We start from the raw sequence: 20,963 nt of genomic DNA, 5'->3' as shown, positions 1-20,963 counted from the left end.
ACTTTTTTCCTTAAAAAAAAAAAAATGAAGATAAATAATGAAAAGTCTGTTGAGGGAGATAGGAAGAAACTATTGTTTTAATTTTGTTTACAACAGTGGATCAGATTTTGTTCTTTTATTGCTAGTTTTGATATAATAGGCTCAAAATAATATTGGAATTCAATAATTGGCTATCACTGGGTATATTTTGCATTTATGACTATCAGTGGGATTGTTAGGCTGTTTAGAGCAAGTTTATGGTAAACAATCTACTCTTCTCTAAGTATATTATTTCTATTCATTATTTAGTATTTTATATGTGATCTGTCTTTTGTTTCACTTGTTCTTAGTTTTCTTCTTAGAGAAAGGCAATTAAACCAAATTTGTTCAGCAAGAGGGGCCAGGGAAAATATTATTATTAATTACCTATTTATATTTTGAATAATTTTATTTTTATTTTTCAAAATTAATTTATTTGAATTGCGAAGTTACAGAAAGAGTTAGAGACAGAGACAGAGAGAGAGAGAGAAGTCTTCCATCCACTGGTTCACTCAAATGGCTACAATGACTAGGGCTGGGCCAATTCGAAGCAAGGAGCCTGAAACTGTATCCAGGTCTCCCATATCAGTGGAAGGGGCCCAAGTACTTGGGGCATCTTCCTCTGCTTTCCCAAGTGCATTAGCAGGGAGTTGGATTAGAAGTGGAGCAGCTCAAACTTAAACTGGTGCCTGTGTTGCAGACTATGGCTTAACTAAGTGTTAACAGTGCTAGCTCCCCATATTTTTTATTTTAAATCTCTTTAAAATATACCCTTCCTGTCTTCTGACTTAATAAGTAACTTTAACGTTTCATTTAAGCAAAAGAACTTAAAACTTTCAATAAATGCTTGTATCATGATAGTGGTTTTGTTATTTATTGAGTTTTGAGCTGAGTCTGTTGAACTGGTCATTTCATCTTTTTATAGTTTATCCCATCTGAATTGTATGTATATTTGCTGTTAATTTTGACAAACTCTTGAAACAGCCTAAGATTCTTTTTACCTCCTTAAGGGAGAAGCCCTTTTGTTAAGATAATCTCTTAAAATGAACTTCAGTATTTTTTATTACATGTCATTTGGACTTTGTAAAGTTACTAAGAAAGTAAAAAGTAGATAGGAGACTGTAACTCAAAGAAGTTTTTTGGTTCTTGAACTTAAAGAGTGGTTAAAATTTCCACAAATTATGAGGCTGCCAAAACACTCTTGTTAAGATTTTGGAATCTGATTTACTAAATACCCATTGGGGAGAAAAAAAATCACATTAAAGCAATCAGCAGTATAATATTCTGAAGGCATTCAGCATTAACCAAAATATAGGAAATGGTTAAAATTTTAGTTCTAGTGATAGAAACCTGAATTCTTCATTATAAAATTTTAGGTTTTTTAAGGATTTATTGTGTATTTGAAAGGTAGAGTTTGAGGGAAACAGAGAGAGAGCGATCTTCCATCCTCTGGTTCACTCTCAGCATGGCTGCAACAGCCAGGGCAGGAGGGCCTGGCCAAAGCATGGAGCCTGGAACTCCATCCAAGTCACGTGGGTAAGGTAAGGGGCCTGAGCACTTGGGCCGTCTTCTGCTGCTTTGCCAGGCATGTTAGTGGAGAGCTGGATCGGAAATAGAGCAGCTGGGACATGAACCAGCACCCACGTAGGGTGCTGGCATTGCAGGCAGGGGTTTTACCTGCTATGCTACAGCACTAGCCCCCTCCCATATACTTTAAATTTTTTCTAGATTACTTATAACAGTAAATACAAGGTAAAATCTATGTAAATAGTTGTACTATGATGACAAGAGAGTCCATATGTTTTCATTATAGATGCAGTTTTTCCCCTAAATGGTTTCAATCTGCAGTTGATTGTGTGGATGTGGAACCCGCCAATATGGAAGGCTAGCTATACTGTTCCTGTTTCATAGACAAGAAAACTAAGCACAGATAAATGAGAAATGAAAGGACTTTACCAAGGCCACTCAGCATTTGAACCCACACAGTCTAGCTTTAGACCTGTGCCTTTAATCTTTGTTCACTACTGCTTTTCAACAGGAGGGTAAGAATTTGGGGTTTGGAATAAGACAGATCTTAACTCATGGCTGTCACTTACAGTCTTGGGATGGAAGTATGTTTCTTGACCTCTCTGAGCCTCAGTATTCTTGTTTATAAAACAAGGGTTGTTTTAGGCATAAAATGAGATCTGTTAACTGCTTAGCACATTGTTCAGCAGGCACCATGCTTATTTGTTAGATGGTAAGCATCATCATAACGAAGACTGACATTTTCTGTGACCCTGAAGATCTAAAGTATTACTTAATTCCTTTAAATTAAAAAGTTATCAAAATAATTTTAAAAACACACAGATACTGAAAAGCGAAATGAAAAGGTCACCAAAAGAAAACAACCATTAGTAGGCCGGCGCCGTGGCTCAATAGGTTAATCCTCCACCTTGCGGCGCCGGCACACCGGGTTCTAGTCCCGGTCGGGGCGCCGGATTCTGTCCCGGTTGCCCCTCTTCCAGGCCAGCTCTCTGCTATGGCCAGGGAGTGCAGTGGAGGATGGCCCAGGTGCTTGGGCCCTGCACCCCATGGGAGACCAGGAAAAGTACCTGGATCCTGGCTCCTGCCATCGGATCAGCGCGGTGCGCCGGCTGCAGCGGCAGCCATTGGAGGGTGAACCAACGGCAAGGGAAGACCTTTCTCTCTCTGTCTCTCTCTCTCACTGTCCACTCTGCCTGTCAAAAAAAAAAAAAAAGAAAAAAAAGAAAACAACCATTAGCAACTTTTTATTTTAAAAGATTGATTTTATTTATTTGAAAGACAGAATTACAGTGAGAGGTAGGGACAGAGAAAGAGGGATCTTCCATCACTGGTTCAATCCCCAATAGGCTGCAAAGGCTGGAGCTGAAACAATCAGGAGCTAATCCTCCGCCTTGCGGCGCCGGCACACCAGGTTCTAGTCCCGGTCGGGGCGCCGGATTCTGTCCCGGTTGCCCCTCTTCCAGGCCAGCTCTCTGCTGTGGCCTGGGAGTGCAGTGGAGGATGGCCCAGGTGCTTGGGCCCTGCACCCCATGGGAGACCAGGAGAAGCACCTGGCTCCTGGCTTCGGATCAGCACGGTGCGCCGGCCACAGCACGCCAGCCGCAGCGGCCATTGCAGGGTGAACCACCGGCAAAGGAAGACCTTTCTCTCCTCTCTCTCACTGTCCACTCTGCCTGTCAAAAAAAAGAAGAAGAAGAAGAAGTCTGACCAGATACTGCATTTTTAAATAAATTCACTGGGTGTGGTATAGCAATAACTAATTCCCCCTTCTACAGCCTTCATAACAAGCATGTCTAATGCTCTTTTCTTTTTTTTCTTTTAGATCTACACACAATGAGCTGGAAAAGAATCGGTGAGTCAGTGACAAGGTGCAGCTTTCACTTACATTTAAAAAGCAAACTCACCATTTTACCTGTGAAGATAATGTAATAATAGTACATATGCAGTTGCAATGTTACTTTTAAAAGTATATAACCTATCATGGTTCTGATGTATATATGCTTCCTCTCCCTCCCCCCCCCCAAAAAAAAAACTAACTTAAGTAGTAGGCTTATAGTATGTATAAAATGGAAAAAGTAAATACGTTTTTGAGCTCATTAGAATTTTGTGTTTCTAATATAGCCTTCTTCATTTCTGTTTCTGAAGACAGGTTAATTGTGATAAATTTGTGGCTTAAATATGATCTTACTAAAGGGATAGGTTTCTGAAGAGTAGGTCATAAACATGACAAATTGTTGAGCATTGAATTTTTCTTTGCAGTTTGTTCATTCCTTGTTCATGCATTCAGATATTTATCAAGTATGAATTATATGTCAGTGTCTGGTAGGCAGAATATTTACATAGGAAATATGAGTAGATTCTGTCATTAAGGAACTCAAAGCTTCATAGATAGGTAATTCAAATACTGCACAGGGTCAGGCATTGTGGCACAATGGGCTAAACTCCTTCTCATGACAGGGTGCTGGTTGTAGTCCTGTCTGCTCTGCTTTTCATTCAGCTTCCTGGTGATGCACCTGGGAAGGCAGTGTAAGATGGCCCAAGGACCAGATTTAGATGTGAAGGAATTACAAAAGCCATATAGGGGCTGGCACTGAAGCCTAGTGGGTAAAGCTGCCACCTGCAATGCTGGCATCCATATGGGCGCTAGTTGAGTCCTGACTGTTCCACTTCCGATCCACTGGGAAAATAGTAGAAGATGGCCCAAGTGCTTGGGCCCCTACACCCACGTGGGTGACCTGGAGGAAGTTCCTGGCTCCTAGCTAGGGATAGACCCAGCTCCAGCTGTTGTGGCCATTTCGGGAGTGAACCAATGATGGAAGAGCTCTCTCTTTCTCTTCTCCCTGTAACTCTGCCTTTCAAATAAATAAATAAATCTAAAAAAAAAAAAAAAAAAGAAGAAGAAGAAGAAGCAAGCCATGTGGGAGACCAGAGTGGCATTCCTGGCTCCTGGCTTTGGCCTGGCCCAGTCCTGGCTGTTGCAACCACTTGGAAAGTAAACCAGCAGATAGCAGATCAGTTTCTCTCTTTCTGACTCTCTGCCTTTCAAGTAAATAAATCTTTAAAAAAAAAACTGGATAATATGATAAATATGGTAATGGATAAGCAGAAGGCGCTGAAAGATCATTGGGGAGGGTCACCTGATTTCCCTTTGAAGGTTATCTTGAAAGGGTCTGCAGAGGAATGAGCACTGTATGTTAAGGAAACTGCAAGGGGTTCAGTGTGAAAACAAAAGGCTAGAGCATGAGGTAAGGCAGACCAGATGTTGAAGAGGCTTGTCACCCGTGTTGAAGAGTGCTTTTCCCGAGAGCAATAGGAAGCAGCAGCAATTGAGTGATGCTAAGATGGGTTGCCATATGATCATATTTGTGTTTTGGAAAGATCACTTCAGATTCACCTGTCTGAATATGGTCCTTGGGCCATCTTCTGCCTTCCCAGGCACGTTCGCAGGAAGCTGAATCACAAGTGGAGCAGATGGGCCTCCATCTGGTCCTTTGATATGGATGCTGTTACCACGAGGGGCAGCTTAAGCTGCTGTACCACAGTGCTGGCCCCTATATATATATACAGATATAGTCACATATCCGTCTCCCCTGTGAAGCTTTGAGTTTCTTAGTGACAGAAACTATCTTACACAACCTTGTATTTCCTATGTAAATAATCTGCCTGCCAGATAATTGGTTGGTTCAGTGAAGGAGTACCAGAGGCACGAAGGCCCCTTTGGAAAGGCTTTGTAGCAATACCGGTAAGAGATAATGTGACCACAGTGATACAGGCAAACAAAATAGAGAATGGAGTCTAGTCAGGACAGCTCAGTGGTTAGGTGACTGTAGACAGTTTTAGATGGTATAGCCATTGACTGAAGAAAGGAATGTAGGAGGAGGACAAGTCTGGGAGAGAACACAAGAATTATAAGAGTAAAATATTCTCATTTTTGCACAGAGATTAGTTTAATAACAACAAACAGGGATTGTCTGCACCAGCCACTTTTGACAGAGATTAGATCTCATGACCATCAATTTTTTGTCAAGCCTTTTTTTTTAATTAAAGGGATATTACAGCCTGCCTGCCTCATTGCAGATCAGTTTATTTGTCAAATCCTTTTGAAAAGGTGTTGCCTAGTTCAGCTTAACTAACCACTTTGTATGTCGCTCCCCCTCTTCATGGAGGAACGACACTAAACCCTGCCTAGGCTTCATATCTGAGTCACGGCACCATTATGTCACTCCCCCTCTTCGTGGAGGAACGACACAGGACCCTGCGCTGTTCTTTTGTCTGCTCGGCCCTCTCCGGGTTTGCTGCTGGTTCTTCCCGGGTTGGCTGCCGTCCCTTCCACCTCCGTGGAAGGGCGGTTCCCCCTGCCACATTCCCCACTTCCGCGGGGGAGCGGCACACTGCCGGCCGGCTCTCTGGGGGCTGCACAGGTGTTCCCCTTAGATGTTCCCCTTAGATGTTCCTGGTGCATGCCGTCTCTCTCCTCCTTTATAGTCCTCCTCCGCCAATCCTAACTCGGCTGCCCACACGCCGAGTACGCTGCTCTCCTCCAATCAGGAGCAAGTCCTACAGTTTATTGGCTGAACTGGAGGCAGCTGTGTAGAAGCTGTTTTCTCCTCTCCCAGCGCCATATTGTGGGAGAGCAGATGCATAGAATAAGTCTTAATTCCAGTAACTTAGTCTAGTCCGAGTTGCTCCCCACATTTGTACAATGTTCTGTTCATCTCTGCTGGTGTAAGACTGATAGGTAGCATTGAATTATTTGTTTATGTATCTCTTTCTGACAAATGACTATGATTACCTTAAAGGCAAGGATTGTATTATGTTCAGTTTTGTATCCTCAGTGCCTAGCATTTGACACATGTACAGTAGATGATGACTTTAATATTGGTTGAAGTATAAAACTAGAGCTTAAAGTTTAGTGGTCCAGTCAAAAGAATTTTGCTAGTTTGTGGCAAACAGTTCAGCAGGAGATCCTCTATTTTTTTTTGTTTAAGATTTATTTTATTTATTTGAAAGACAGAGTTACAGAGAGAGGTAAAGACAGAGAGAGAGGTCTTCCATCCGCTGGCTCACTCCTCAGATGGCTGCAATGGCCCGAGCTGCGCCGATCCGAAGCCAGGAGCCAGGAGCTTCTTCCACGTCTCCCACATGGGTGCAGGGGCCCAAGGACCTGGGCCATCTTCTACTGCTTTCCCAGGCCACAGCAGAGAGCTGGATCAGAAGAGGAGCAGCTGGGACTAGAACCGGCGCCCATATGGGATGCCAGAGCTTCAGGCCAGGGCTTTAACCCACTGTGCCACAGCACCAGTCCCAGATCCTCTATTTTTTAAAATTTTATTTTTTTAATGTAAAGTATATTGATTTAAAAAACAATATAAACTACAAGTCTGTCTGTGTTTCTGGCCTTTCCTTGTTCTCTTGCTGAGATCCTCTGAAGAATCTCTTTTCTGCCTTATATTTTTGGTACACTAAAGGTATAGTGTGTTAAAGGAAGTATCTAGCTAGTTTACACATAGCAAAAAGCTCAAGAAATGACAGCCCTGAGGATTCTACAAATAAAACCTTACAGTACAGCATGGAGTATATTTTGGGCCCAGTTGCCGTATACAAGGGTACTTCAGAAAGTTCTTGAAAAAATAGAATTAAAAGATCAGTTTATTTTGGGAACAGTGCTGTGGCAAAGCAGGTAAAGCTGCTGACTGCAGTGCCAGCATCCCATATGGATGCCGGTTTGAGTCCTGGCTGCTCCACTCCTGATCCAGCTTTCTGCTATGGCCTGGGAAAACAGTAGAAGATAGATGGCCCAAGTGCCAGGGTCCCTGAGCTGCATGGGAGACCCGGAAGAAGCTCCTGGTTCCTACTTCAGATTGGCGCAGCTCTGGCCCTCGTGGCCAACTGGAGAGTGAACCAGCAGATGGAAGACCTCCGCCTCTCCGTCTCTCTGTAACTCTGACTTTCAAATAAGTAAAATAAATCTCTAAAAAATGAAATAAAAAGATTATTTTATTGCAAAAGTATTTTGAAATGCGTGCATAGTTTTTTCATAGTATGCATTTTCCACTTACTTTTTGAGTATCTTACTAGTAAACATTGCTTTTGTAATTATTTCACTGATCTAAATGTGGTCCTTGAGACACCCTCATTGGAAACCTGGCAACAACTTTCATATAACACTGGAGTGAAAACTCTTTTTAATGACTATTTGAGTGAAGTTTTTAAAATCCTTCAGTTAATTTTGTTTAATGCATTCTGCATATAATATTTGACTCATGAATAATCTTTAAAAAAAAACAGAGAAAATGATCTATGTGCCACCTATAGTATTACTTTGATATTTCCTGTAAGTTGTTTAATCTAGTATATGTGGCACAGGTGCAGCATGCATGCTTTTTATGTCTGGGTTGTATGCCATCTCCAGTGAAGGTCTTCTGTTCCTGTTTTATCTACTCAGGTCTAATACTTTCTGACATTTTTCCTACCATACCTCACTTAAGGCATGGTCCCCTCTTCTTCTGATTGCCTTAGAAAAAGCCAATAGGCTTTATTAACTCAGAAGGGCTAGTAGACATTCTTAATTTTCAAGGTACTCCTTGCCCTCTCTCCCTTCTCTTTTTGATTTTTCTTTTCCACCTTCCCTCTTTTCTCTGAAGCCTCACTGAAAGGTGATACAGGATTCCAAGATTCGTTTTTAAAAGGGATTCTTATCAATGTAAAACTCTTAGTGTGTGCCAGAGTCAGTCCCAAAGGAAAAACCAAATTTAATCATCTGTACTCCACTTCTGAAAAGTAAACCAGCTTGTGATCTGTCAAAACCCCAAAATATTAGTAGGCACAAGAAGATTTAAAGATGAGCAGGTGTTTTAGCTGAATAGCAGGAGGATGGCACTGGAATATTTAAAAAACTTAAGCCTGTATCATTATTATAATTTTTAGGCCCTTGCCCAGGTCTATTTAATAGTCTTTTTTAACCAACACACCATTTTTATTTGATGTGTTAAAAAAATGTTAACCTTGGTGTTCTTTAAAAGAAAAAGAATTTTTACTTTACGTTTCACTTGCCCTTGAGTGCATTCTTGTGTGAAGAACGTATAAGAAAGGTAAATCAGTTTCATCTTTCTGAAAAAGTTTCCTATAGTAATTCATATTTTTGCAATTTTGCCATTTTATATATACTATGTTCATGTCAGAAATCACTTATTTTCTTTTTTATTGGTTCTAAAATCTTGCATATAAATCTGCTTGCATGTAAATCTGGGGCACATGCAGTGAGAATTAGAATAGGTGATTTTTATTTATTAGTGAATGGCAGAGTAATTCCAGCTGGCTGCCTTAAGCAGTGCCCTCAGAGTGTTGGAGGCCTGGGGTCTGGGTTTGAGGAGACAATAACAAGTAAATGTTGGAGTTCATGTTCTCAGACCTCAGAGGAAAGCCTAAAGGCAGAGATCTGGGGTCTTGTATACTCAGAGTAGTTTGCTCTGTGTCCGCAATTACTCTAGGATGCCTACATCTCACTAGGGAGCATTCGATTTTTCAGGATTGTTAGAGAAATTCATATTATTTCTTGCCTAGATCCTGGGGACAGATTTCTGCATGTTAGTTGTACTAATGGTTCAGAGTATTTGTTGTGTTTTCTCCCAGTCCCTCCTAGACTAAAAACAAATAAGGTAGAGATAGAGGAAAAGGAGAATTCCTTTAGATGATCTGCATTCCTTGAACTTGTGCCAAGTTAAATTTAGTGGTCAGTTTAATGAGTCTTTGAGATTGAAGAATTGAGTTTACTTCTCCCACTGGCCTACCTTATGAGTTGGGTCCTTTACCAGAGAAGAAACTATTTAGTACAGATTCTTAGTCACTTCATTGCTTTTTCATTTTTTCAAATGGCTGATGATGCTTTTGATAGAGTCCGTAACTTGAACAGGACTTAACTGGTCGAGAAACTTAGTACTGACTGCAGGAGAGGCCATTCGTCCCAAATAGCTGTGATGCCTCTGAAAGAAAAGCCTGACCCATAATACAACTTTGATAAAACTGGAAGGGTCGAATGAGAACCCTAGACTCAGTGCCTTCCCAGGCAAAGCAGAAATGACTGTGATAAGAGAAGGACGTCCAATGGAACAGCAATGGCGTGTTCTCCATGTAGGTACTTTCACATGCTTCTGTGAAAATTACCATTTGTGGAGTTCTTAACTGGAGTTTCCCCACTTTCAAAGGCTATTGTATCATTCCATAAAGTAAGAAGGCAGAAAGTATGGGCCAGAGTGTCATTGAAAACTGGTCATTTTTGGTTGCCATTAACTACAGCTTGAAATAAGATGGATATGAACATAGAGCAATCCTAATCGTGACCTTATCTGATCTTGAATATTATAACTGTTTAATATCAGTCTTTCTCTTCAGTAACGATTAAGAAATACTGTACTTGAGGCCGGCGCCGTGACTCACTTGGTTAATCCTCTGTCTGCAGCGCCGGCATCCCATATGGGCCTCAGGTTCTAGTCCTGGTTGCTCCTCTTCCAGTCCAGCTCTCTGCTGTGGCCTGGGAGTGCAGTGGAGGATGGCCCAAGTGCTTGGGCCCTTGCACCCGCATGGGAGACCAGGAGGAAGCACCTGGCTCCTGGCTTCGGATCGGCGCAGTGCGCTGGCTGTGGCAGCCATTTGGAGGGTGAACCAACAGAAGGAAGATCTTTATCTCTCTCACTGTCTAATAAAAAAAATACTGTACTTGGCATTGTGATATATACAATATGATAACTGACCCTATCCTAAACGTACTAAGATTGTTATAATTTGGTATTTATAGGTTTCATCTTTGAATGTTATAATCTAGTTAAGTGACTCATAAATGTCCAGGGAGATGCACTAATGGTGTTCTTCAAATTAAAGGCTGAAACATGCATGGGTTATGCCATCATTTTCGTTAAGTCACTTTGTAAAAGAAAGATGATAAAATAGAAAACACCAAAGTACATTGCATCAAGTAAACTTAAATATAGAACCGTGAAACTTGTTATACTCTATAATGATATAAAATTCTATGGGTTATAGTCAAACTACTACTCTGCATAGCCAAAGAAATGTTTGCTGAGCTGTGAAGGAGAGAGAGAATTTGAATATAAGAAAATAATAAGGAACAGAGTTGATGTGGGTAGAACTGTGGAAGCGGGAAAATGGCATCATAAACTGTTCAGAAAAAAGTGAGTAGACCAGATTGAGTGGAATAGCTGCGTCTTAGCTAGAGAATGGAAAAGTGGTTTGGGATTAGTCGTATATTACTGAATTTGAAGGAATGTGGATTTTTTTTAAATTTTTTTTATTTATTTATTTATTTATTTTTTGACAGGCAGAGTGGACAGTGAGAGACAAAGACAGAGAGAAAGGTCTTCCTTTGCCGTTGGTTCACCCTCCAATGGCCGCCGCGGCCGGCGCGCTGCGGCCGGCACACCGCGCTGATCCGATGGCAGGAGCCAGGAGCCAGGTGCTTCTCCTGGTCTCCCATGGGGTGCAGGGCCCAAGCACTTGGGCCATCCTCCACTGCACTCCCTGGCCACAGCAGAGGGCTGGCCTGGAAGAGGGGCAACCGGGACAGAATCCAGCGCCCCGACCAGGACTAGAACCTGGTGTGCCGGTGCCGCTAGGCAGAGGATTAGCCTAGTGAGCCGCGGCGCCGGCCGGAATGTGGGTTTTATTTTGTTGACAGTGCTGTTATTGAAACTTTTGAGGGGCCGGCACTGTGGCACAGCGGGTTAAAGCCCCAGCCTGCAGCGCCAGCATCCCATATGGGCGCTGGTTTGAGACCCGGCTGCTCCTCTTCCCATCCAGCTCTCTGCTGTGGCCTGGGAAAGTAGTCGAAGAGGATCCAACTCCTTGGGCCCCTACTCCCACGTGGGAGACCAGGAGGAAGCACCTGGCTCCTGGCTTCGGATCAGTGTAGCATGCCGGCCGTTGGAATGAACCAATGGAAGGAAGACCTTTCTGTCTGTCTCTCTCTCTCTCACTGTCTAACTCTGCCTGTCAAAAAAAATCAGCAACATCTATTATCATTATAATAAAGTGAAAAGTCACAAAATATATAAAATACTCTTGAAGGTTCAAAGAACATATTGATAATAATGCCATAGGAGGGAAATGGGAAATTTAATTCTTAAAATGTAAATAGATCAAAGCCGGCGCCGTGGCTCAATAGGCTAATCCTCCACCTTGCGGCGCCGGCACACCGGGTTCTAGTCCCGGTTGGGGCGCCGGATTCTGTCCCGGTTGCCCCTCTTCCAGGCCAGCTCTCTGCTATGGCCAGGGAGTGCAGTGGAGGATGGCCCAGGTGCTTGGGCCCTGCACCCCATGGGAGACCAGGAAAAGCACCTGGCTCCTGGCTCCTGCCAGGATCAGCGCGGTGCGCCGGCTGCAGCGGCGGCCATTGGAGAGTGAACCAGCGGCAAAGGAAGACCTTTCTCTCTCTGTCTCTCTCTCTCACTGTCCACTCTGCCTGTCAAAAAAAAAAAAAAAAAATGTAAATAGATCTAGATGAGAAAACATTGATAACATCTTGAAGCATTTTTACCTTGCAGAACTTTAGCCTGCTTATGAGAAGAGGATTAGTATCTTAGAAACAATTTTAGAGGCTGTCGCCTCTGTCAGTTCATTAGGGTATCATACAGTGTTCTGAGACAAGGACAGGTAATTCTGTAAAGGGAGCAGTTACCTGATGTTATTTATGATTTGTGAGAACTTTATTTTTTCCTTATTCCATTACTTAAAAATTGTAAGCATTTTTATACAGAAAATGTATATATATGGGGACTAGAATTCTATAAATTACTTCAAATCTGGTTTTGGTGTGTCTTAGAATTTAAATTTTTTAGACTTTATTTTTTATTGTGAGAGAAAGAGAGTGTGAGCACTCCCATCCACTGATTCACTGAAATTCTCACTGAGTGGGCCAGGCTGGGCCTGTCCAAAGCTGGAAACCAGGGTCTCCCCCCTGATCTCCACGTGCGTGGCAGGGACCCAGCTACTTGATTGCTCTCCCAGGGTGCACATCAGCAGGAAAGTACAATCAGGAGCAGAGCCAGAACTCTAACCTAAGTACTTGGATATGGGATGTGGATGTCTCAAATAGCATTTTCACTGCTAGGCAAAATACTTGTCCCATGTGTTAGAACTTTTGATGTATTCATTATTTTATCCCAGCTGTTTGGATGTGATAATGATTATTTATTTCTAGATGATCTACCACGTCCCCATTTGACATAGATATTTTGGGAGAGTGGTTGTTTTGGTCTGCCTTATCTTGGAACAGAACATAAGAGTAAAACTTTGGGAACAGTTTCTTAGTATATCATCTGACTGCTTGGGATTTCTTGGTGCGAGGAACCTATCTTAACTGGTTATGTTTTTGTATGTGTTTGTATGATACTTGTATGTTTAAAAAGAACATATAGGGGCAGGTGTTGTGGCTTAGCGGGTAAAACAACCACCACTGCAATGCTGCCAGCATCCAATGGGCCCCAGTTCATGTCTTGTCTGCTCCACTTTTTATTTTTTAAACAGGCAGAGTTAGAGAGAGAGAGAGAGAGAGAGAGAGAGAGAGGAGAGAGAGAGAGGTCTTCCTTCCATTGGTTCACCTCCCAAATGGCTACTACGAAGCCAGGAGCCAGGAGCCACATGCTTCCTCCTGGTCTCCTGTGCGGGTGCAGGGCCTAAGCACTTGAGCCATCCTCCACTGCCTTCCTGGGCCACAGCAGAGAGATGAACTGGAAGAGGAGCAACCAGACAGAATCGGGTGCCCCAACCGGGACTAGATCCCGGGATGCCAGCACTGCAGGCGGAGGATTAGCCAAGTGAGCCGCGGCGCCGGCCTGCTCCACTTCTGATCCAGCTCTCTACTAATGGCCTGGGAAAAGTAGAGGAAAGTGGCCCAAATGGGCCCCTGCAACCCACATGAGACTCAGATGAAGATCCTGGCTCCTGGCCATTGGTCTGGGGCGTGAACCAGTGGATGAAAGAGATTTCTTTCTCTTTCTGTCTCTCTGTGACTCTGATTTTCAAATAAATAAATCTTTTGGGAAAAAATATACTTTTATATACAGAGGGCACATTCCAGAAAACATGTACACTTGTTAAGAGGATAAAACAAGATTGATCTAGCAGACTTTTCATTGAAGCTCTTATTTCTCCTAATGGTACTATAAGGGTATTTGCTTGCATCAAAGATAAGTTAGGTGTTAGAGAAACTAAACCTTTATTGTAGGTTTGAAATTAACCTATAACTATAACCAAATTAATAGTACAGTTTGGGTTTGGGTCTATAATACTAGAAAATGGAGTGAAAATCTCCTCTTAGACTTGGTTTACTGTTTATTTTTATTTATTTATATATTTATTTATTTTTACAGGCAGAGTGGACAGTGAGAGAGAGAGAGAAAGGTCTTCCTTTTGCCGGTGGTTCACTCCCTAAGTGGCCGCTATGGCTAATGTGTTGCGGCCAGCACACCGCACCTATCCAAAGGCAGGTGCTTCTCCTGGTCTCCCATGCGGGTGCAGGGCCCAAGCACTCCACTGCACTCCCGGGCCACAGCAGAGAGCTGGCCTGGAAGAGGGGCAACCAGGACAGAATCTGGCGCCCCGACCGGGACTAGAACCCGGTGTGCCGGCACTGCAAGGCGGAGGATTAGCCTAGTGAGCCGCGGCGCCGGCGGTTTACTGTTTAAATGAAAGGTATTAGCATGCCTCAATATGAAAATACCTTACAGTAAAGGTATTTTAAAGTAATAAAGTGTACTAATTACAAGCCCACGGCTAATACGATGTGTAACAGTGAAAGATGAGTGCTTCCTCCTAAGATCAAGAATAAGACATGGATTCCACATCAAGACTGTACTGGAGATTCTATCCAGGGCAGTTAGGCAAGGAAAGCAAATAAAAGGTATCCAGATTGGAAAAAATAAAGCCATTTCTATTTGCAGATACCAATCTTATATATAGAAAAACTATTATAAAGTAAAACCTAATAAAACTCAAACACGAATTTATCAGAGTTACAAGATACAAGATGGAGAGACAGAATCCAAATGTTTCTGTACAGCAGCAATAATCAACGTGAGCATGGATTTAAAAAAACAATTTGTCTGCAGTTATATCCGAAAGAATAAAATACCTAGCAATAAATTTAACCAAGACGACAAAAGATTTGTAAACTGAGAACTATAAAATACTGTTAAATTAAAAAGACCTCAGTAGATGGAAAGACTATGTTCATGGATTGCAGCATTTAATATTATAAAGATGGCAGAATCACCCATATTGTTCTACAGATTCAGTGCAAGCCCTATCAAAGTTCCAGGTACATTTCTGTCAGAAGTTAATTCAGAAGTTCATGTGGAAGTGCAAGGTAACCAGAATAGCCAGAACAATCATGAAAAGAATAACGTTGGAGGATCTGTACTTCTTACCAAGCTGCAGTTACCAGGACAGTAGGAGTAGGTACTGGCCTAGGAGCAGACTTAGAGCTCAGTGGAACAGAGCTAAGAATCCAGAAATATTCCTTTTATTTATGGTTAGCTAATTTTTGATAAGGGTCCCAAGACAATTCAGGGTCTTTTCAACAAATAGTGCTAATAAAATTGAATATCTACATAGAAGAATGAAGTTGGATCCCTACCTTATACCATACACAAAAGGAATCATGAAACTGAATTTAAGAGCCAAAAAATTATAAAATTCTTAGAAGATATGAGAGCAAATTTTTGTGACTTTGAGTTAGGCAGTGATTTCTTATATATAGCAGAAGCATGACTAAAAAAGAAAAAATAGATGCATTAGGTTTTTTTTTTTTTTTTTTTAAAGAAGGTTTATTTATTTGAAAGGCAGAGTTACAGAGAGCGAGAGGTCTTCCACCCACTGCTTCATTCCCAAAATGTCTGAAATGGCTGCAGCTGAGCCAGTCGGGAGCCAGGAGCTTCCTCTCAGTCTCCCATGTGGCCTGCCTCCCAGATCATAGCCAGGAGCTCGATCAGAAGTGGAGCAGCCAGGACTCAAACCAGTGCCCATATGGGATCCAGCACTGCAAGTGGTGGCTTTACCTGCCTCGCCACAGTGCTAACCCCAATGTGTTAGGCTTTATCAAAATTAAAAATATTCACGTTTCAAAAAACATCATCAAGAAAGTGAAAAGACACCTCAAGGGGCAGCGTTGTGGAATAGCATGTTGAGCCACCGCCTGCAGTGCCAGCCTCCCATATGGGTGCTGGTTCGAGTCCCAGCTGCTTCACTTCTGATTCAGCTCCCTGATAATGTGCCTGGGGAAGCAGTAGAGGATGGCCCATGTACTTGGGCCCCCGCACCCTCTTGGGAGACCAGGAAGAAGCTCCTGGCTTTGGTTTGGCCCAGCCCCCGCATTGCAGCCGTTTGGGGAGTGAACCAGCAGACAGAAGAACTCTTCCCTTCCCTCTCTTTGTCTCTGTCTCTCACTCTCTAACTCTGCCTATCAAATAAGTAAAAATTTTTAAAAGAAGAAATATGAAAAAAAGGCTGCAGAATGGAAGAAAACATTTGCAAAAACATACCTAATAAGAGAGCTAAATTCAAAATATACAAAAAATTCTTTTTTTCCCCACTTATTTTTTCTTTTCTTTTTTTAAAAAAAGATTAAAAAAAAAGATTTATATATTTATTTGAAAGCCAGAGTTACACAGAGAGAGATCTCTCTATCTTCCATCCACTGGTTTACTCCCAAAATGGCTGCAATGGCCAGGGCTAGGCTAGGCTGAAACTGGGAGCCAAGAACACTTTATGGGTCTCCCACATGGGAGCAGGGGCCCAAGTACTTGGACCATCTCCCACTGCTTTCAGCAGGAAGCTGGATGGGAAGTGGAGCAGCTAGGACACAAACCGTTGCCTACGTGGGGTACAGGCGCTGCAGAGGGTGGCTTAACCTGTTGGACCACAGCAGCATCCCCTATAAAGGAATTCTTACAACTAAACAATGAAAACAAATCAGTCAATCTAAAAATGGGCAAAGAATCTGAATAGGTGAGTACTCAAAGAAAATACACAAATGTCCAAAAAGCACATGAAAAGCCTCAACATCAGTAGTCACTATGAAAATGCAAATCACAGGGAGTTACTACATCACATCCACTATGATGGCAAAGTAGGGTTGCTTACCAACTTTGTAGTTACCCATTCATCATGCCAGTTACCACTGATGGAGGAAAGGTCCTAAAAAGACTACTGACCATATAACTTAGCATTTAAGACTACCGATGGGGCCAGCGCTGTGGTGTAGTGGGTAAAGCCACCACCTGTAGTGCCGGCATCCCATACAGTGCCAGTTCAAGTCCCAGCTGCTCCACTTCCTATCCAGCTCTCTGCTATGGCCTGGGAAAGCAGGAGAAGATGGCCCAAGTCCTTGGACCCCTGCATCCGCGTGGGAGACCCGGAAGAAGCTCCTGGCTCCTGGCTTCATATCAGCGCAGCTCCCACCATTGTGGCCAATTGGGGAATGAACCATCAGATGGAAGACCTCTCTCTCTCTCTCTCTCTCTCTCTCTCTCTCTCTCTCTCTCTCTTTACCTCTCCTCTCTGTGTAACTCTTTCAAATAAATAAATTAATTTTAAAAAAAGACTTACTGATGTCATCATTAGCTGATGATACTGCACAAATGAGTTATCACTTTACAATTACTGAAGACATGTAACTAACCACAGATAAGTTTCTAATTTATATGGTGCCAAAAATGAATGCTGTGGCACAGCAGGTAAAGCCGCCGCCTGCAGTGCCAGCATCCCATATGGTTGCTGGCTCATGTCCCAGCTGCTCCACTTCCCATTCAGCTCTCTGCTATGGCCTGGGAAAGCAGTGGAAGATGGAGCAAATCCTTGGGCTCCTGCACCCACGTGGGAGACCTGGAGAAAGCTCCTGACTCCTGGCTTCGGATCGGCCCAGCTCCAGCCATTGCGGCCATCTGGGGAGTGAACCAGTGGATGGAAGACCTCTCTCTTTCTCTTTCTGCCTCTTCTCTCTCTGTAACTCTTTCAAATAAAATTAAATAAATAAAACTGAATGGAGTGTAAATATTCAATAGTGAGGAAAGATTAGCCATCTATTTATATAAATAAGATAGTAAATTCAAAAGTATATTTAAAGGTTTTTAAGAACTTCTAATTAGCAGTGCAACTTAACGAAATTAAGGCCAGATATTGGAGCTGGTGCTATAGTGCAGTGAGTTAAACTGTTGCCTGTAGTGCCAGCATCCCATATGGTCACTGGGTCAGGCCAGCTGTGCCACTTCCAGTCCAGCTCCCTGCTAATGTGCCTGGGAAAGCAATGAAGGATGCCCAAGTCGTGTGAGAGACCCAGATGAAGCTCCTGGCTCTTGCCTTCGGAATGGCCCAGCCCTGGCTGTTGTGGCAGTCCAGAGAGTGAACCAGCAGATGAAAGATTTTCTCCCTGGCCCCATAACTCTGCCTTTCAAATAAATACATCGTTTTTTAAATGGCCAAATATTGATAGAATGTAGTAATTTTATCAGTTTCACTTAAGGTTTAATAAAGTATAACAATTTATTATGCTTTTAACAACAAAATTAGAAAGTACAGTTGTTGAAGAAAGTAGAAACAGTATTGTCCAGTGCTTCTAGGACAGTGTCAGTACTGCTGCTTAGGCAAATGAAGATGATGGTTACTTCCCTTTTGTAATCTAAAGGTGGAAAACTAACACCCTTATTTTTAATTCATGTAAAAGTCTGAAAGAAGATAATTATATTCTTTGTACTTTTTTAGACAGTAGGAGTCCAGTTACAATACTGAGTTATGCGGGGTAACTGTAGACACTAAAACAGTAATATGTCTTGGAAAGGAGGGGTACACTCATTTGTACACTCAGTTAAAGATATAAATTAACATCAAGCAATACGAAGACATTCAAACATAATTGGTGTATTTATTTTTGTATAGAAGTGGATGAATATTTTACTATATTTTATTGGGGAGGAATGCTGAAAATTGTAGACCAACTAAAAATAACTGTCAGAGTTCAGATAGGCATCTGTTAGAATTGAATGTTATGTGAGGGATGAAGTGATGGGCAGGTTTTGGAGATAAAATTTATGGTTAATAGAGGAAGTATAGCTAGGATAAAATTACGCACCTAAAATGCAGTCTATGCAATGATGTCATTGCAGTTGTGTCTAGATAGATTCACAGTTTCTATATTGACCTTTGTCAGAAATAGCTCATTAAGACTAAGCTTTCTACTCCCTGATCCAGGCTGCATATATGGCAAAGTGACAGAGGCTGACTCAGAAGCAAGGATTGCATTCTAGAAACTAAGTGTTCTTAGTACTTCAGCTGTCCAATTCCCGAAGTTTAAAGCAATTCTACAACTGATGCATGGGAAGAGATGAGGTTATGAGGTCTTAAAATTCTAAAATGATGTCTAGGAGTCATCAGACATTGAATAACTGACATAGTGAATATTATAATAAACATAGTAGCTTTTTATCCAAGTGATTGCTGAATATCATTCTCAGTGAAGAATGAATGTAGGGGCCGGCACTGTGGCGCAGCAGGTTAACACCCTGGCCTGAAGTGCCGGCATCCCATATGGGTGCTGGTCTAGACCTGGCTGCTCCTCTTCCAATCCAGCTCTCTGCTATGGCCTGGGATAGTAGTCTAAGATGGCTCAAGTCCTTGGGCACCTGCACCCCGTGGGAGACCTGGAAGAAGCTCCTGGCTTCAGATTGTGCAGCTCTGGCTGTTGCAGTCATCTGGGGAGTGAACCAGCGGATGGAAGACCTCCCTCTCTCTCTCTGCCTCTCCTCTCTCTGAGTAACTCTGACTTTCAAATAAATAAATAAACAGATCTTTAAAAAAAAGAATGAATGAATGTAAATTCACTGAATTCATTATCGGTGAATGAAATTAACCTGTTTAAGAAAATATTTCCTCTAAAATTACAAAACTAAATTACAAATTTTTGAAAAAGGAAGAGTTTAATATATTTTCCTGAAATATTTTAGGTGATGTCATGTAAAAGCATTTGTTTTATGTGCAACTTTGATGAATGTTTGATCCATAAAACTGTATCTTCAGTACTGAAGCTCATAATTATACAGCAGAATTCTAGATTTTAGGGCAATATGCTAATTTACTAAATCTGTTTGCTGTATATAGTAAGAAATTAATACAGTGAAAATAGTGTGTTAAATATTGGAATAATAGTAACCACAGTTCAAAGACCTTTTCTTAAACTAGTCTCTTCTGCATTTAAATAAATTTCTGTTCTGATACAAATGTTGGCCATTGAAGTGTGCCAAGAGGTACATCAGTAAGAAGTCCACTTTTTTAGATGAGCAACTTCGTGTCTTGCATTTATCTTTTACATGTTTTAAAATTAATTTTTATTTCATTCGAAAGGCAGAAAGACACAGAGCTTATACATGATGGTTCACTCCCCAAATGCCCCCAACAGCCAGGGCTGACCCAGGCAGAAGCTGGGAACTCAGAGCTCAGTCCAAGTCTCCCACGTGCTTGGTCTGTCTTGTGCTCCTTTCCCAGGTGCATTAGGGAGCTGGGTTGGAAGTGGAGCAGCCAGGACACGAACTGGCACTCCAGTAAAGGATGCAGGTGTCCCAGGCGGGGATATAACCACCGCATCACATGTCAGCCCCTTGAAATTATCTTTATTTCCCTACAATTTGTTTATTTGAAAGGCAGAGTGACCATGGCAGAGAAAGAGATCTTCTTTGCTGGGTTCACTCCCCAAATGGCCGCTGTGGGTGGCCTGAGCTAGGATAGGCTGAAGCCAGGAACTGGAAACCCGTCCAGGTCTCCCAAGTACATAGGCCATCTTCTACTGTTTTCCCAAAGGCATATTGGCAGCGAGCTGAATCAGAAGTGGAGCAGCTGGGACTTGAACCACACTGTGATCTGGGATGCTGAAGTTACAAGGGGCAGCTTAACCTGTTTTACCACGATACTGATCCTGCATCATTTATCTTTTTAAAAGTGAAAAAGTTGATAGTCTTTTGACATGTTATAGCTGTTTTTGTGGGAAGAGAATAATTAATTTGTACTTGCTTATCTTTTTCTACTTAATCTAGTGAATAATGTCAGTTGATAGTCCCAGGAGTATTGTTTGTGAAAAACCTCAGATCTAAGTAAGGATTCAGGCCGGCGCTGCGGCTCAATAGGCTAATCCTCCACCTGCGGCGCCGGCACACCGGGTTCTAGTCCTGGTTGGGGTGCCGGATTCTGCCCCGGTTGCCCCTCTTCCAGGCCAGCTCTTTGCTGTGGCCCGGGAGTGCAGTGGAGGATGGCCCAAGTGCTTGGGCCCTGCACCCCATGGGAGACCAGGAGAAGCACCTGGCTTCTGCCTTCGGATCAGCACAGTGCACCGGCCGCAGCGCGCCGGCCGCGGCAGCTATTAG

General features: G+C 42.5%; 1 protein-coding gene across 2 annotated transcripts in view; it reads left to right on the top strand.

Moving 5' to 3' along the window:
• The window catches only part of MXI1 (MAX interactor 1, dimerization protein), a 91,626-nt gene that overhangs the window by 36,919 nt on the left and 33,744 nt on the right, over window positions 1-20,963 (top strand). For both annotated transcript variants that reach the window (XM_070057234.1, XM_051823585.2), the window contains exon 3: window positions 3,368-3,397. In XM_070057234.1, the coding sequence (XP_069913335.1) occupies window positions 3,368-3,397 (30 nt within the window). The remainder of the gene's footprint in view (window positions 1-3,367; window positions 3,398-20,963) is intronic.

Source organism: Oryctolagus cuniculus, chromosome 15 (genome assembly GCF_964237555.1).
Source record: "Oryctolagus cuniculus chromosome 15, mOryCun1.1, whole genome shotgun sequence".
Classification (NCBI taxonomy): domain Eukaryota; kingdom Metazoa; phylum Chordata; class Mammalia; order Lagomorpha; family Leporidae; genus Oryctolagus; species Oryctolagus cuniculus.
This window is presented reverse-complemented; position numbering and strand designations above follow the sequence as displayed.